This window comes from Narcine bancroftii, chromosome 3 (assembly GCF_036971445.1).
Source record: "Narcine bancroftii isolate sNarBan1 chromosome 3, sNarBan1.hap1, whole genome shotgun sequence".
In the NCBI taxonomy this organism is placed as follows: Eukaryota; Metazoa; Chordata; class Chondrichthyes; order Torpediniformes; family Narcinidae; genus Narcine; species Narcine bancroftii.
Genome location: NC_091471.1, coordinates 249,401,927 through 249,418,609, shown reverse-complemented (window position 1 = coordinate 249,418,609; position 16,683 = coordinate 249,401,927). Strand labels below are relative to the sequence as shown.

The 16,683-nt window shown below is 46.3% G+C and overlaps 1 protein-coding gene across 6 annotated transcripts in view; it reads left to right on the top strand.

The window, feature by feature from the left end:
- LOC138758512 (3',5'-cyclic-AMP phosphodiesterase 4B-like) overlaps positions 1-16,367 on the top strand; it is a 274,729-nt gene extending 258,362 nt beyond the window's left edge. For all 6 annotated transcript variants that reach the window (XM_069927510.1, XM_069927511.1, XM_069927509.1 and 3 more), the window contains 4 exons: positions 245-399; positions 1,969-2,091; positions 6,023-6,205; positions 12,125-16,367. In XM_069927510.1, the coding sequence (XP_069783611.1) occupies positions 245-399; positions 1,969-2,091; positions 6,023-6,205; positions 12,125-12,487 (824 nt within the window). In that variant the 3' untranslated portion in view covers positions 12,488-16,367. The remainder of the gene's footprint in view (positions 1-244; positions 400-1,968; positions 2,092-6,022; positions 6,206-12,124) is intronic.
- The last annotated feature ends 316 nt before the right edge of the window (positions 16,368-16,683 follow it).

Sequence of the window (16,683 nt, the reverse complement as noted above, 5' to 3'; positions counted from 1 at the left end):
GGGGACAGTCGTTTAACAGACATTTGGACTAGCGGGCAGTGCAGACCCACGTAGCCTCTCCTTGCCTGAATGTGGATACTGACCAGAAGCTGAAACTTCATTAAATTTCCAGTGCAGAGCTGAGACTGAACATTGGACTCCCATGGAAATGTTCCTGATTGCACAGAATGAATTCAGCTCAGTTCTTGTTGCTGTTCTCAGCTTAGAGAGCCTGCTTAGAATTCAGGGTCATGTTGCCTTTCAGACTCCGAGCTGGCGCTGATGTATAACGATGAGTCTGTCCTGGAGAATCACCATCTGGCGGTGGGCTTCAAACTCCTCCAGGAGGAAAATTGCGACATCTTCCAGAATCTTCCCAAGCGGCAGAGGCAGAGTCTGCGCAAAATGGTCATTGATATGGTGAGTGCCCCAGTGCCCTGCACAGGGCTGCCCCAGACTCAAAGTCCAGACTGGAGTGCTGGGTACAGTACTGATGGAGCTCTGCACTGTCAGAGGGGCAGTACTGAGGGAGTGCCACACTGTCGGAGGGGCAGTACTGAGGGAGTGCCACACTGTCGGAGGGGCAGTACTGAGGGAGTGCCACACTGTGGGAGGGGCAGTACTGAGGGGTGCTACACTGTCGGAGGGGCAGTACTGAGGGGTGCTACACTGTCGGAGGGGCAGTACTAAGGGAGTGCCACACTCTTGGAGGGGCAGTACTGAGGGGTGCCACACTGTCAGAGGGGCAGTACTGAGGGAGTGCTGCACTGTCCCAGCTGCGTGCCACTTGTTTGGGCTGGAGGAGACAGTGTATCGCATGTACATAGGGATGTGAGAGATTGCAGCCCCTCTTTGCCTTTCTGAAGAGGCTGCTCATCACATTCTGGTTACATTTCAGCCCTACCCTCTTCATTTTTGGCCACCCAGTGAGGAAGGGAGTGGGAAAGGAGGGGGATGTCCTGGTTGCCTTACTCCTGGATCTGGTCAAACTCTCCATCCGTGGCTCCTGGAAGCAAGTGGCTCAGGAGTCCTTCTGCAATGATGCGTTGGACATCTTCCAGGGATATGTTCAAGCCTGGGTGTCCTTAGAAAGGGACCATGCGCTGTCCTCGGGATCCAGGTTTTGGGAGTGCTGGGCACCGCGGGGTGTGCATTTCCTCCTCGACGAGGATGGTAACATTTTAAAATGTATAGTTGTTTTATATCTAGTAATTGTTTGTTGACTTCAGGGTATTTGTGTAATGAGCAGTGATATTCATGTGAAATAAAGAATATTTTTGGAAAAAAATGGGGGAAGTTCTGAGGGAGAGCCGTGGGAGGAGACGGTGTACCACATCTTTGTGGACTGTGTGAGGTCGCGGCCCTCTTTGCCCACCTGAAGGGGCTGTTCCTCAAATTCTGGTTGCACTTTAGCCCCACGTTCCTGATCTGCGACCGCCAGGTGGGGAAGGGGGCTAGTCCTTCACGGGTCGAGGTGACGGGCGGTCAAGGGCTTATGGGGTGAGCTTGCTGCCTGCCTGTCTTTTGGGCTTTCGTCCGGGTCGTGCAGTGTTGGCAGTGTTTGGGGGGGATGATGGCCAAGTTCCAGGAACATGAAAATTCTGTTTTAAATTGATGTTAAGGGAGAGGCGGTCGCGATTACACCTTCTCGTGGTTTTGCTGCCACATGTTTTTGGTAGTTTTTAGTTGTGGCTTTGTGTCCTGTAACATGGTTTGAATAAAGTTTGAATGTTTTAAAAAAAAAAAGGAGCAGTCCTGAGGGAGGCAGCATGGCCTTTTCTTGTGAGGACTTTCAAGAAGAATTGAATTTGAACCATATTTTCTGGCCATAATTATATTGTTGAGCCTAGTCCCTGTTCTGTCCTACCTTAAATCTGCACTGCAAAAGGACAGTTCTCTTGGAACCCAGCCAGGATGTAGTGAGGTTGTGATCATTGCTCAAAATGCATCTCCAAGCCTGAATGTACTTGCATTGATTCCTTTCCACAGGTCCTGGCGACAGACATGTCCAAACACATGACGCTCCTCGCAGACCTGAAGACCATGGTGGAGACAAAGAAAGTCACCAGCTCAGGGGTGCTACTTCTGGATAACTACACTGACCGGATCCAGGTACTACTGTGTCCAGAGGAGATGTACCGAAATTGGTGGGGGGGGGTGGGGGGGGGGGGTGGGTGGGGGGAAGATAGTAAGACCGTGTCTGGGGCAGGGAGAGGCAGATCCTGTCCGGAGGAAGAGCTGAATCTGGAGATTGACTGGGGATGGTGGGAGGAATCACATTTGAGGGGTCGATGTTGCCTGGGAGATGGGGGATTGTCAACGTGACTGTGTCTAACAGGGGTTTGTTGGGGAGACCATGCCTGGAACGGTGGGTGAGGGTGTTAGGAATTTTTTTTTTAACTTAGATATACAGCACGGTAAGAGGCCATTTTGGGCCATGACCTCATTCAGCCCAATTAAACAACAACCCCCGGTACATTTCAAACAATTGGAGGAAACCATAACCCCCCAGGAAGAAATTACAAACTCCTTACAGGCAATGTGGGATTCGAACCTTGTTCCAATCACTGGCGCTGTAAGGGCATTATGCTAACCACTATGCCAACCGTGTTGCCTGATTATGTAGGACTGATAAAGAGATACACAGTGCACCTTCAGCCCACCATGTCTGTGCTAACCCTCTACGAATATGCTTTAGTCCACATCACTAGGTTCCTTGTACTCACGAACCAGTTCCACTGATTTACAGAAGTCTACAAAGTTTCAGGAAGCTGGCCAAATCCTGACCACTTGCTGAATCAATCTCCCCACTTTTCACCAATGACTTACCATCTCGGATCTCTTTTTGGCCCGTATATTTTTTTTTCTTGCTGCTCTATCTCAGAAAATCATCTCAGAAAGCTAAAAAAAGTCACTCAACCTTCTATGTTGAGGGAACATGCCTGGAGTTCCAACTAAAAAACAACACTGGAGAAGCTCAGCAGGTCAAACAGTGAACTTTATGTAGCAAAGATAAAGACACATAACCAACGTTTCGAGCCTGAGTCCTTCATCAAGGTGTAGACAAAATGTTGGCAGGCATCTGAACAAAATGTTGGGGGTGGGAGGGGCAGGGGAGGAGCACAGGCCCACAGACAAGCGGGAGGGCACATCAGCAAAAATCATTGAGGACCCCTTCCACCCTGCGCACAGAACCTTTCGGCTGCTCCCATTGGGAAAGAGATACAGGAGTATCAGAGCCAACACCACCAGGCCGAGGAACAGCTTCTTCCCACGGGGAGTGAGAATGCTGAACGACAAATGGAACTGCTCAAACTGACCCTCAGGGACTCTCGTTGGACAATATTTATTCATTTATTTGATTGTATGAAGACTTGCCCTGCATATGTATTATGTTTGGTGGTGAGTCTGCGTGTTTTGCACTGAGGACCAGAGAACACTGTTTCGACAGGTTGTACTTGTGCAATCAGATGACAATAAACCTGACTGGACTTTTCCACCCTCTAGTCTTCTATAGTACCTCACCTGTACTTAATGACAACTCAAAAATCTGAACCAGGGCACTAGCTTTTACCTCGTCCCCACACCCTGGATATATCTGATTAGGCCCAGAAGATTTGTCTCCCTTCACACTCATCAGGACCCTCAGCTCCTCCTCAACTGGAATACTGACTTTCCCCAAAGCACTGCCATTGAGTGTCCCAAGTCTCACCTGTCCTCACGTCTTTCTCCACAGTACTCATTGAGGACCTTGTCCACCTTCTGTGGCTCCACACAGAGTTGACCACATTCATTCTGAGGGGACATGCTCGTAGCACATAGCATTCAATGGTCACAATGTAATTTCATGAGTCATTCTGGCAGCTCGTAAAAAGTCACCACTCTCCAGTGCTATTTTGAATTTAAACACATAGTTAAAAGCAGAATAAATGCACTCTGCCATTATCAGCATCCCAGGTCCTTACTGCTGGGGTGGGGGGAAGAAACGACATGGAGGGAGTAGTCAGTGTATCCCTCGACCACACTCTGTCTCTGAAGGGACTTTCTTTCCTTTATTTTCCTCCTTTTCCCTCATGCAAGGTAGTAGTGAAACGCAGATTAGATAAAAGCTCCCTCAACACCATCCCTTCGTGCATTGCCAAGACATGGATAGGGTTGGGACATGAACCTTTTATGGAGCGTGTCGAAGGAAGAGTCATTGTTGATGGTGAGGATTTCAGATGCAAGTAAACACGAGCAGCATGATTAGCGTAGAGTTATTTCAGTGCCAGCGACCCAAATTCGAATCCACTGCTGTCTGTAAGGCAGAGGTGGCCAAATCTTTTGGTTGTGGGCCACATACAGAAAAATATAAGGAGTCTTGAGCCAAACAATATTAAACCCGGCAGTTTCCGATCAGTTCACTGCAAGATAAATGGTGTTTTTAGACCAGAAAACCCCGTGTCGTCGAAAATTCATTTTCTATCAAATTAACTACACGACACCACTGTTGACATTACAGTAGTTTATTGATGCAGTCTTTAAATGAATGCAATTGATGCTGCTCTTTAAATGAATACAATAAAACTCTTTGAAACTCCCATTCAAAAAAGCAGTGCAAAAGTAAAAAGCTGGTGTAGAGCTCGTCGAAAGAACCAAAGACTTGTTGATCCAAACCAAGGCTTTTATTAGCAAAAGACAGGAGCTCTTCACAGGTGGCCGACCAGTCCGGAATGATCCGACCTGGCTAGGGACACAACCCTTTAAGGCCCAGACAATAGGTGTGGCTTAGCTCTCAGCCAATCGCTGTAAGCACAGTCTAGATACAGTAACTATATACACTATGTACATTGGTGATAGATCTGTACTATCACAGCTGGGTTCGAAATAAAAACAGGAGAAAAGATCAAGAAAGGGAGAAGGCCGTTTCCAACATCCCTCCACAGTTCTCAGTGATTGGCCCAAGGGCCTACCTTAATGATAAAGATGCAATGTGTAAATCTTTTAAATTTAAGTAACTTTTTTTCAAATTTAGACATACAGCACTGTAACAGGCCATTTCGGCCCACAAACCCATGCTGCCCAATTTACACCCAATTATTGTACAGCCCCCCCCAAACAAAAATCGTTTTATTTTATTTTTAACTTTAGACATACAGCACGGTAACAGGCCATAATTTGTAGAATGGCTAGTACGGATTCCTTGCAAATCAAACAAACACACTTCCCCTCAACTTCTGTGAAAAAGTATTAGTTTTCTCACCGTGTCTGAAATGTTCAGCTCTCCCTTGCTGTTTTTCATTATTTTTTATTCCGCCATGTTTAATCAACTAAGGTAAGTGTTTTCATCGATGAGTAACATTTAGACGGTTGGTCTAGTAGTTGTTCAAAATGGCAGCGACACCTAGTGCTGAAACTAAGCGCAATGTGTGCACAGTTTATTGTTGGAGACTATGTTCTAATGGGCCATATTCTATTTTATTTTTAAAATTAACCCTGGGCAAAAATGGGCAACAGGCCGCAGTTGACTCAGGGGCCATAGTTTGGACACCTCACCCCCTGCTGTAAGGAGTTTTTACATTCTCCCTGTGTCTGTGTGGGTTTCCTCCAGGTGCTCCTTCCTCCTGTGTTCCAAAGACCTTCAGGGTTAGTAGGTTGATGATTGGTCACATGGGTGGATTTGGGCTGCGTAGGCTCATAGGCTGGAAGGGCCTGTTACCTTGCTGTATCTCTTAAAAAAAATAAAGTTACTCATAATCCTAACATTGCCTCACTGGGTCTGAGCACTGTGGGGCCCCTTCATCAGACGTTTCACCTGGATCTTCTCAAGGGCAATAATAGTTCTGTCCCTGTTGGTAATATACCTACCAATGGCAAAGCCAGAGTCTGTGGATTGAGAAGTGCTGGTGGTAAGGGCATACTAATGTCTGGGAGAGTGGTTGTGTTGTGGCTGTTGGTTATTTTCTAGTCCCCCTACTACAGAATATATGGCAGGTAGGGTGGGGGATTGAGCATTGACAGACCTGGCACTGTTAACCCTGTGTTGTTGTGTGTCCATTGTCAGGTGATGAGGAACATGGTTCATTGTGCTGACCTGAGTAATCCCACGAAACCTCTGGAGCTGTACCGGCAGTGGACTGACCGAATCCTGGAGGAGTTTTTCCGTCAGGGCGACAGAGAGCGGGAGCGAGGAATGGAGATCAGCCCAATGTGTGATAAGCACACTGCCTCAGTGGAGAAGTCCCAGGTATGCGGCATAAAGTGGACACTGGGACTCCATTAGTTTAGCACTGAGCAACGCAGCTTCACACAGTAGAAGGCTGCAGTCCAGCAAACACAGCCTCCCACTTCAGCAGGTTTCCCTGCCTCCCAGCTTCAGGTCAAAGTTCAAGGATTGAGCTTGATTAGGTATATACTCATGTGTATACCATGTAAAAGTCAACGCCCCACCCCCCCCCCCCTCTTATTTTTGGCCCAAACATCTGATATTTTCCATATATCACATGCCAAAGTTTACTCCCCACACTCCCTTTCGTCTGAGCTCCTGACACCCAACCACCGGATTCTCGCCTGGAACACATGACGCCTCAACCGCCCACAAATCCAAGCTGCCGACACCTCGACTGTGGACTCTCGCCTAGGCCCGACCACCCGCCAATGCTCCTGACACCTTGACTGTGAACTCTCGCCTAGGCCCTGGCTGCCCGCCCATCCAAACTCCTGATGTCCCAGCCTCAGACTCTTTAAGCCCCGGGCGCTGACTGCCTGCCCATCCAAGATCCCATCGCCCTGACCTCGGACCCTTGCCTAGGCCCTGACTGCCCGTCCATCCAAGCTCCTGATATCCCAACCTTGGATTCTTTCCTAGGCCCCAGCTACCCGCCCATTCGACCTCCCAATGCCTCAACTGAGGAGTCTCACCTAGGCGCTGGCTGCCCACCCATCTGAGCTCCAAACGCCCCAACCTTGGACTCTTTCCTAGGCCCAGGCCACCCGACCATTCAAGCTCCCAATTCCCCAAACAATGCAGGTACTTAACACGGTCAAAAGTAGCATGTGTGTAATAGTCATCCCTCTAAATCTTACCTGAAAAATTGGTCCACAAAATTAGACACATATATAAAATTATTACACACATATATACGGTTTACGAACATACCTAATTCCAAAATTTACCCCTCCACTCTGCTCCACCATGTAATAAGATCGTGGCCAGCCTAACTGTAATCTCAAGCCCTTATTCCTGCCAAGCAACAGTGACCTTTCACCCCTGCATATCCAGCAACTACCTACCCCCGCCTTAAACTAATTCAAATACATTCTTCCTCAGAGGGACAGATGCAAAATCCCCCAAAACACATGACCTTCCATACATACCTCTCTTTTGGGTTAATCAGGAAACCCTTTTACCTTTAAACAATGCTTCTGAGTTCAGATTCTCTCCCCTTCCATCTATCAAGGCCCTTCGGGAGCCATGTGCCACAGCCTAGCTCCCTCTCTCACTGAAATTCAGGCAGGATCAAACTTCACCTTGTCTCTTTTCACAAGACATCTATTCCAGATGTTAGGAATTTAAATTTTTTTTTACTAACAATGCAATAACAGATCCTTCCAGCCCATGAGCCCATGCCACCCAAATATTCCAATTTAAACTACAACCCCTAAACAGTTTTGGAGGATGGGAGGAAACCCAAGCAGACATGGGGAGAACATACTGTTACGAGCCCAGAGGACCCCAAAACACAGCAGCAATAGATATTCACCAAGACAAATGGTTACTTAAACATTTAATTATCTTTAAACATGAAAACAGGATCAAACTTTAACTTACCACTATTAACTAACTTAACCCCCTTCTAATACTAAGTGGACTTGTATGTAATGTACGTGAGTTTAGAAAAGTTCTTTAATTCACAGACTCACTTCTCCATTCCTCCAAGTTATATTGTGCACAGAATTTACCATTTATGAATTTCACCAGGCTTTGGTGCTTGAAGGGTGAATGGTTACCACTCAGGAAGGTTCTTGTCGGTTTTCAGAGATTTGTTGTTCGCTGGACACCCACAAAACTGATTCCTTTTCATCAGCCACGTCAGTGTCTTGCAGAAATTCTTTTGCCCCATCAGGGTTTTCCAGATGATAACCTCTTTCTTTCCGGTCACCACAGAGTTCCTTTTTTGTTTCCCTTATTTCAAGTGCAACATTAGGCAGCCAGTCCTCTCCCCTTGTATGGACAAGGGCTTTGACCAGGCTGAACTAAGAACTCACAACCCGTCTTCAAAATGGGGTTTTCCCCAAGCTTTCCAGCTTGTCCTGTTCCAGTCCCACATGCTGCTGCTGAACTGTAAAACTGCAGGACTCAATTCTATCTCTCACAGAGAAACAGCCTGTTTGATTTCCTCTGCTTGCAAAACAGCATGACCCTCTTAGAACAGCAACCTGCATTCAGACAGACTGCAGCTCCGAAGAGTTCTTTCATCAGTTGCTTTTCAAAACAACAATCCATTAGCGAAGTCCCTTGGGCACTCCCCCAAGCTTTTGCAAAGGCATTTGGAGCCCAGTATTTTAAATAAGATCTGTTTTGAAATGTTTGTATGTGACCTACACTAAAAAAAAACCTGCTATACTTTATCTCCCAAAATCATATCTATATACAATATAAAACAACATATTCTGTCACAGTACAGGCAGCGCTGGATTTGAACCATGGTCACTGGCGCTGTAATAGTGTTGCTCTGATTGCAGTGCTAACCGTGCCACCTTGATCTTCTGTGAACAGATTCCAATGCATGGACATCTATTCTTAAATGAGAATAAAATACACCAGCCATTCTCAACCTTTTTTGTTTGGCCATGTCTCCTACCGAGGGCTCTATTCCAAGTGTATGGGCTCCCTTCCCTGTGAAGCAGTCACATTGTTGTTCTCTCTTACTGACTACATAAAAATGCATGGAAAATATTTATGTTACGAGGTGAAAACAAGGTCCTTCCTTCAATGTGCTGCGACTGTGGGTGGGAGGGGTCCCGATGTGAATGGCTGATGTACCCAGTATTCCGGATGTGGTCTTATCTGAACTCCTTCCACATTCAATATCCCCATCAATAAATGTTCTCTTTGTTTGCTCTATTTGTATACAAGCCTCTGGTAAATCATCCACAGGGCCAGGACCCTCGACATCTCATTCCTCTGAACCTTTCACCATTTAGAAAGTGCGCTTCATTCCTATCTAAATGGACAATTTTGGACTTTTCCACATCTGCTGGATGTTTGCCCCCTCCCTGTCATTGTCCCTTTCAAGCCTTCATCACCACGAACTTTCCCAGATATCTGTATGGCACAAGTAAACACAGCAACTGTGCCTTCCATGCCTTCACTGTTGATACAAATTGTGGAGAGTTGAGGCCCCAGCATCAATCCCAGTGGAACATTACTTATTATTGCTTGTCAACATGTCAAAAGACATGTTTATGCCTATTCTCTGTTTACTGTGAGCCACCTGTCTTTATATATCCAAATGTGTGATCTCCTGCACCATGAAACTTTATTTTTCACAACAATCTTTCTCCATTTAAGTGGAAATGAGTAATCATCTCCGGTTCCCAGTTTTTCAACCCACACAACACGTCACAGGAGGAGCTCTGATTTCCAGACCTCCCATGTACCCTGATCTGCATTAAGAGAGAACCATTGCCATTGAAAATGTGGCTCTCCCTCACTACTGCCCTTTATTTTTAAAACAAAACGATAATTTCACAAATACATCCAAAGAATCCAACTCTAAGACATGAAGCACAAGACAACTGTACAGTTATATTAAAATATTGCCATCCCTGTCAAGGATGGCGTACACATCCCTGCGGTGCCCAGTGTTGCGGAGAAAGAATCAACTACCAACACCAGGGTAACGCTTCGGAAGAGTTTTATTAGCAAGATATCTTGGAGAGCATGCCCAGCACCCAGCCTGAGCTTGCTCTGCCCACAGCCAGTTTTAACAGAGTTTCTATACAATAAATGGCAGTGCCTTCCTGCATGTGGGCTTCCTGTTGCGGTCAACCTGACAATAGTTTATCATTGTCAACATTTGGCAATAATTTAATCCTTGTTTCACAGAATTCCAGAGCTTATCATGTCTGCAGATAAAGCACAGCCTTGAGGTTCCCTGCCTCCACTTAAGCAGTATGCAACTGACTCTTGTATGTTCTTGTAAGCAACTTATGGGTGAACCCTTCACCCTTTGTGTTCAGATTTTCGTCTACACCCAGCACTTTCAAAACCCCTCCATGGCTCCTGTGGACAGTGCATGCTCCCTTTCCAATGACACCCGGGCACGATCGTGCCCCCAGAAGATGTCCAGCGCATCATTGTCGGGGGAGCCCTGAGCCGCTCGCTTCCATGTGCCACGGATGAGAGTTTGGCCAGGCCCAGAAGCAAGACAACCGCCCTAACCGCTCCCTTCCTCACTGGGTGGCAAAAGATGAAGAGGGTGGGGCTGAAATGCAACCAAAATTCAAGGAGCAGCCTCTTCAGTACGGCATAGAGGGACTGCAACCTCTCACACTCCCATGTACATGCAGTACACAGTCTCCTCCAGCCCACAGCAGTGGCACGCAGCTGGGACAGTGCGGCGCTCCCTCAGTACTGCCGCTCCCACAGTGTGGCACTCGCCTCTGCCAAATGCTGAACTCCTGAAGTGGTGGAACAGAAGATGTTCGTGAGGAAATTGTGATTGTAAGAGTGAAGAGGGGCTGAGAGGCGGAGTGACTGCTAGGGAGGGAAAATTTCATTTTTAAAATATTTAGTTATACTGTAATGGAATATATTTGGGAGCTAATTGATAAAATTAGAGTAGGTTACATACATACACACATTTTAAAACAGATCTTATTTGAAATACTGAAGAATTAATATTCAGTGGACTGTACAGAAACTATGGAGAATGCTATGCTATGCACATTTCACAAGAAGATGCTAATTGAAACGATGTCATAAAATGAATAGACCATTGTTTTGGAATGGAGACACTCTGGCTGTTTGCGAGTATCTTTAGTGCTCACAGAAAGGTCACTCCTGGGTTTTGTTTACCTAAAGGCAACAGCTTGACCAAGAAGGATAACTCCTGAGGTTTGCTGAAAAAGGTGGGGGTTTTGTGGCAAATGAGAAAGTCACATGGGCTGTCTTGCAGTCTCAGTTGGAGTGAGAGAGAGAGAGGGAGGTGAAACAAGCTCAGCTAGTGTGTGTGACACTGAAAGCAGCTGAACAGTACAAGCCAGGAAGCTTGTTGGAACTGAAGAAAAGCGCCAGAGTGGCAGATGGCTGGAAGTGCTCTCTGTCTGATGTTTCTCTTGGAATAAGTGGAATAGAAAGGAACTCTGTGGTAGCCTGAAAGAAAGAGGTTACCATCTGGAGAAGCCTGATGGGGCAAGTTTCATCAGTGAGATATTGAGATGTCTAATGGTGGTACCTCAGTTGAAGGAATCCTGGAACAACAAATCACTCTCTGCAAACCCTACAAGTACCTTCCCGAGTGGTAAACATTTACCTTTCGAGCACCAAAGCTTGGTGAACTTTATACATGTTAAATTCTGTGCACAGCATTAGAATTGCCTGCAACCAGAGAACATGGAAGAAGGAGAAGTGAGATTGAACTGTGAACCAAAGAACTTTTCTTACGTTTATACACACATCACATACACATGCACTTAGAATTAGAAGGGGATTAAATTGGGTTTAGTTAAGTTAATAGAGATAAGTTAAAGTTTGATTCTGTTTTCTTGTTTAAAGATAATTAAAAACAACTTTTGTTTAAGTAACCATTTGTCATGGTGAATATCTATTGCTGCTGGATTTTGGGGTCCTTTGGGCTCGAAACAATACAAAATTTAGATATACAGTGCAGTAACAGGCTCTTTTGGCTCACGAGCCCGTGCCACCCAATTACACCTAATTAACCTACTAATCCCCGGTACATTTTGAATGGTGGGAGCACCCGAGACAGAGGGACAGTACAGACACTGGGAGAATGTACAAACTCCTTACAGATAGCAATGGGTTCTAACCCTGGTACCGGTCACTGGGGCTGTATCAGTGACTCACTGTGCTAACTGTGCCAAAACTCACTTGTTGGTGGAGAATTCATTGATATTTTCTTCCTCTTCCCCTCCCCAGGTGGGCTTCATCGATTACATTGTCCACCCTCTATGGGAGACGTGGGGAGATCTCGTGCACCCCGATGCCCAGGATATCCTGGACACCCTGGAAGACAACAGGTACTGGTACCAGAGCATGATACCCCAGAGCCCCTCACCACCACTGGACGATCCAAGCCAGGGTGAAGAAGTTTGCACAGACAAGTTCCAATTTGAGCTGACTTTGGAGGAAGAGGAGGATTTTGAGCCATCGGACAAGGAGAGGAACAGCGCGGGGGAAGAGGATGCTACCTCGGAAGAATCCATGGCTGACACAATAGGGGCAGAGGGTGAGAGAAAGTTAGATCCCAGCTGCAAGGACTCTTCCTCCGCGGAATCGTAAAACCTGAAGCCGGACTGTGTGGAACAGACCATGGGAATGAAGTTTGTCTTTTTTTTTCTGGAGACGTGCGTGACAACTGTAGATCGGAACGCAGGCTCTCGAGCCTGATTCCACCATCAGCGCTCCCAACACTCAGGAAACTCAGAGCGGGAAGGGGGCCAGAGATCAGAGCCAGCTCTTTGCCCGCTTTGGACCTCAGCACGGGTAACGGGGTGAGGGAAGGGGGCTTTGAAACAATGTACATGTTCCGCACTCTTGCCCCTCACCCCACGCCACCCCCCCCTTACCCCGACCGCCTCCCCGCAAACCAATAAGCTGAAAGAGAAGGAGGAGAGGACGGAATTTCACCGGCAGTCACTTCTCTCTAACACTAGAGGGTGACCGGTCTGGGGAGTGCCTTTCCTGGATTTACCTACAAGCTTTGTCTTCGTAGTTAAGTCAAGCAATGAATTATTTTATTTTAAATGTTATATTTTATGTATTCTTCTAATTTATTCTGCAGAGTTGCATCAATGGGTCGTAGCTGGGGACTTTGAGCAGACCCAGTTAACACTAAACTCTGCTCCTCAGTTTGTGAAGTCTTCCTCCAATCTTCTTTTGCACAATACTGCAATATCTTTGGGATTTTTATTAATAATTTATGTTTGAGGCTCTGGGATGTGTTTGACGAGCAGAGGAAGGGAAGTGTCTCCCATCTCCCACACCACCTGCCCCTTTCTGTGTCCCAGGCACTTGCTGCAGTTTCATGTCCAGGAGAAGGGCGAGGTCCAGTTTAGCCCCAGGGTTCAGGTGTCCCACATCATCGCCATCTCTTCCTTTCTTGTGGGGCAAGGGCTTTCACTGAGGTCGGCTCACAGCAACTCCTGGATCCTCTTTACGAAATCTCAGCCAAGTGCACCATTGGCTTGACCCCATGTGTGCACACTTCTCCACACACAAATGGACAGGCCCACCAACCTGCACATGCAAATGCATATATTTGTGCATGCACATTAAAGATGCACACAAACACATGCACACAAAAAAGGCAGAGACACACATACACATGCAAAGATATACAAACAGGCACACACAAATGTATGCATGTATAAACACCATCACCACATACTAATCAACATATGATCCTATACAGGCCTGAAATCCGAAATCCAGGCAGACATGAACAGATATGTGGACACCTGGGTATTCACGTGTGTCTGCTCATGTAACACGGAATTCCCAGAGTTTGTCCCTGTTGCTGGGAATCTCACCCCTTCCACTCTAGCTCCCTACTATACCCACTCTTTAAATTCCAGGTGTGAAGTTGCTGCTTGGTTTTGCTGTATAAAAGGTCGGGATCAATCAGATTTTATTTTTGCCTTAAACTTGGTTTGGGCCTCATGCTGCCAGTCTCGGCTATGGGGAGGTGAATCTGCGGCAGGCGCCAGGGTCATTTCTTGCTGCGCAGCTTGAGCCTGGTGGAGATGTCAGGAGATCTGGCTGAAGCAGGGAAGGTGGGCACTGATGGTGCTGAGCAAAGGACTTTCTGTCTGGTTCCTGTCAATCCAGTTTTTGGAGTGGGATGGTCTCTTTCTGCCCTCTGGAAACAATGTGGTAGGGTGGACAGTTCTACAGGTGGGCTGCCCTCTCAGACAAGTCCCCACCCATCATCGTTCCTATGTTTGTGATCCCCTCATTCATTTGTGACCCATGACACTGGACAACAAAGTTTTTCAAAAGCTTTGCTTCCTGAAAAATAATTGGGGATTATGATAGGCAACTTCAAGCTGAACACACAGATCATTTCAAATTTGCTGTATTACATAGGAATTTGGAGAAACATTAAGTTAACTTTATGGAATTTGATTGGTTTAATCGCATAATGATGCTGACCCATTGCGTTAGTTCAGCTGATCTAAAAATGTTTTGCCATTGATTTTCATTTGTACTCAGCATCTGATGCCTCTCCTGTCAGTGTCCATCAATAGTTGGCTGGCATTGGTGGTTCCAGTTCCCTGATACCGTTTTTCCATGGTCGCAATGTCCTGGTGAAACCTTTCGCCTTGTTTGTCACTGACGGCACCAGGATCAGCAGGGAGGACATCCAAGTAAGAATGTAGAAAATGAATTTTGCACTTCATGGTTTTGTCTGCTTGAATCATGTTAAAAATGTGGCAGGAATTCACAAAAATATCTAATAAACGATATGCAATAGGAAAGTTTTGAAGGTGATTTTCATGATCAGCTGCCCAAAATCCATAAAATACCACCAAAAGTGTTCAGGAATTAAAATCTTTGTTGTCCAGTGTTACCGCTGGGTAGTGTGGGTCAGGTTTTAGTGAGGTCAACCTGTCCACAAAGATCGTTCCCCTCAATGGAAATGATGGTGAGAACTGGCTCTTTGTTCTGACTGAGGCACCGGGCCTGGCCCAACACCTTGCCAAATTCAGCAACCCATTCCATGTTAATTCAGCAGAAAAACCCAGGAGGTTGGGCTGGATCGAAGATCCCACGGATCAAGTGGCTTCCAGTAAGACTGGCAGGAAAATTAATTTGTGAGGTAAAGAAATAGAGTAAATGTTTCAGATCAATGGCCTTCCACAGAATTCATTTGAAGAGTCTCTGACCTGAAGTGCTAACTGCTGTGTGTTTCTCTACAACAGATCTTCCCAAAGCGTTCCACTCCGATTTTAGATTTCTAGCTACCATGGGTTTTTGATTTTCAAGGAGGGCAGGGTTCACTCTCTCCCTTGGAAGAGGGGCCAGGAAGGAGTCGTACTCCCTAGGGAGGTGTCCGGGATGGAGTCCTGTTCTGAGGATGGGGTAAGGAGAGTTCCACTCCTTGAGGAAGAGGGTGGGGAACGAGGTTCCGGAAGGAAATCGCGTAGTTGGGAACAAATCAGATGGAGTCCGATTCCCTGGGGAGGGTGTAAAGCCGGTGGGAGGGGTTAAACATTTTTGGATGGGGCAGGAGAGTGTTAGGAGGGAGTAACATTGATGGGGACATGCAGCAGTTACTGTGGATTGGGTCCAGCATCTAGGGAAGGTTGGGTTGTCTCCCATCTGCTTCTGCTACCAGTTCCTTTGGGGACCTCATTTTGGATCTCAGGGCTCCCTCCTTCAGGAACAGAACGGTCTCAGCTGGCGACGCTCGGCAGTTAGGAATAACCCCACAGCAGCTGCACAGGACTGAGCTTGTACAGTTTTTTTAGTTTCTTATTCATGGTTTCATTTCTTCTTGATTCTGATTGAGATATGTACATATTGTAATGTTTGTAAATGATTCATTCCATAACTGTTGCCATGAGGGGACCAGGAGATGATCGCAGTCAGATCAAACTGTTTGAAAAGATGCAAGCAGGGCTGGAAAATGTGCAACACACACACACACACACACACACACACACACACACACACACACACACACACACACACACACACACACACACACACACACACGCGCACTCCTGCTGCACATTTTGCTGCCTGTCGTGCTTCAGATGAAGGATGCTGACTACAAGGTCTGACGAAGTGTGGTGACAGACACAGCACCCAGCCTTCTTCGTTGATCGTTGGGATCTGTTGTAAATTGTAGTATCAAATCTAACAAACATATTTGAAAAAAAAGGTATGAAAAAAAATCACTTGAAATTACTGATTGTAATCTTTGTACATTTGTAATGCTCATGTGTAAACTGTTTCTAAACTCATAGCCCAGATTCACATTTTCGCCACGCCCCACTGTTTGTTGTATGAGATGACGACTCTGGTCCTTCTCTCAATCCCTGTTTGTCGATCAGTCCATCAGTGTGCAATGTGTTCACAACTTTACCATCAATATATGGGACTTAAATATGACAAACATCAAAAATCAATAAACAAATAAAAAGCACGGACAAGATCTGTTGAGAGTTGGTCTGAATGCTTTATTTCAAAACAAAATAGTCCTGCCCCACTCCCTCCCAATGCCCTGTAGAAAACCTCTTATCCTCACTCTACCAAAACACTGCATCAATCCCAGACAAACTCCTTTCTCCCGAAACCAGCATCAATCTCCAACAAACCCCATTCTCAGTAAACCCTGTATCAATCCCTGACAAACACCACTCTCCATAAACACCCCATCAATCCCCAACAAACCTCACCCTCCCTAAACCCTGAATCAATCCCAGACAAAATCCTCTATCCCTAAACACTGCATCAATCCCCGACAAACT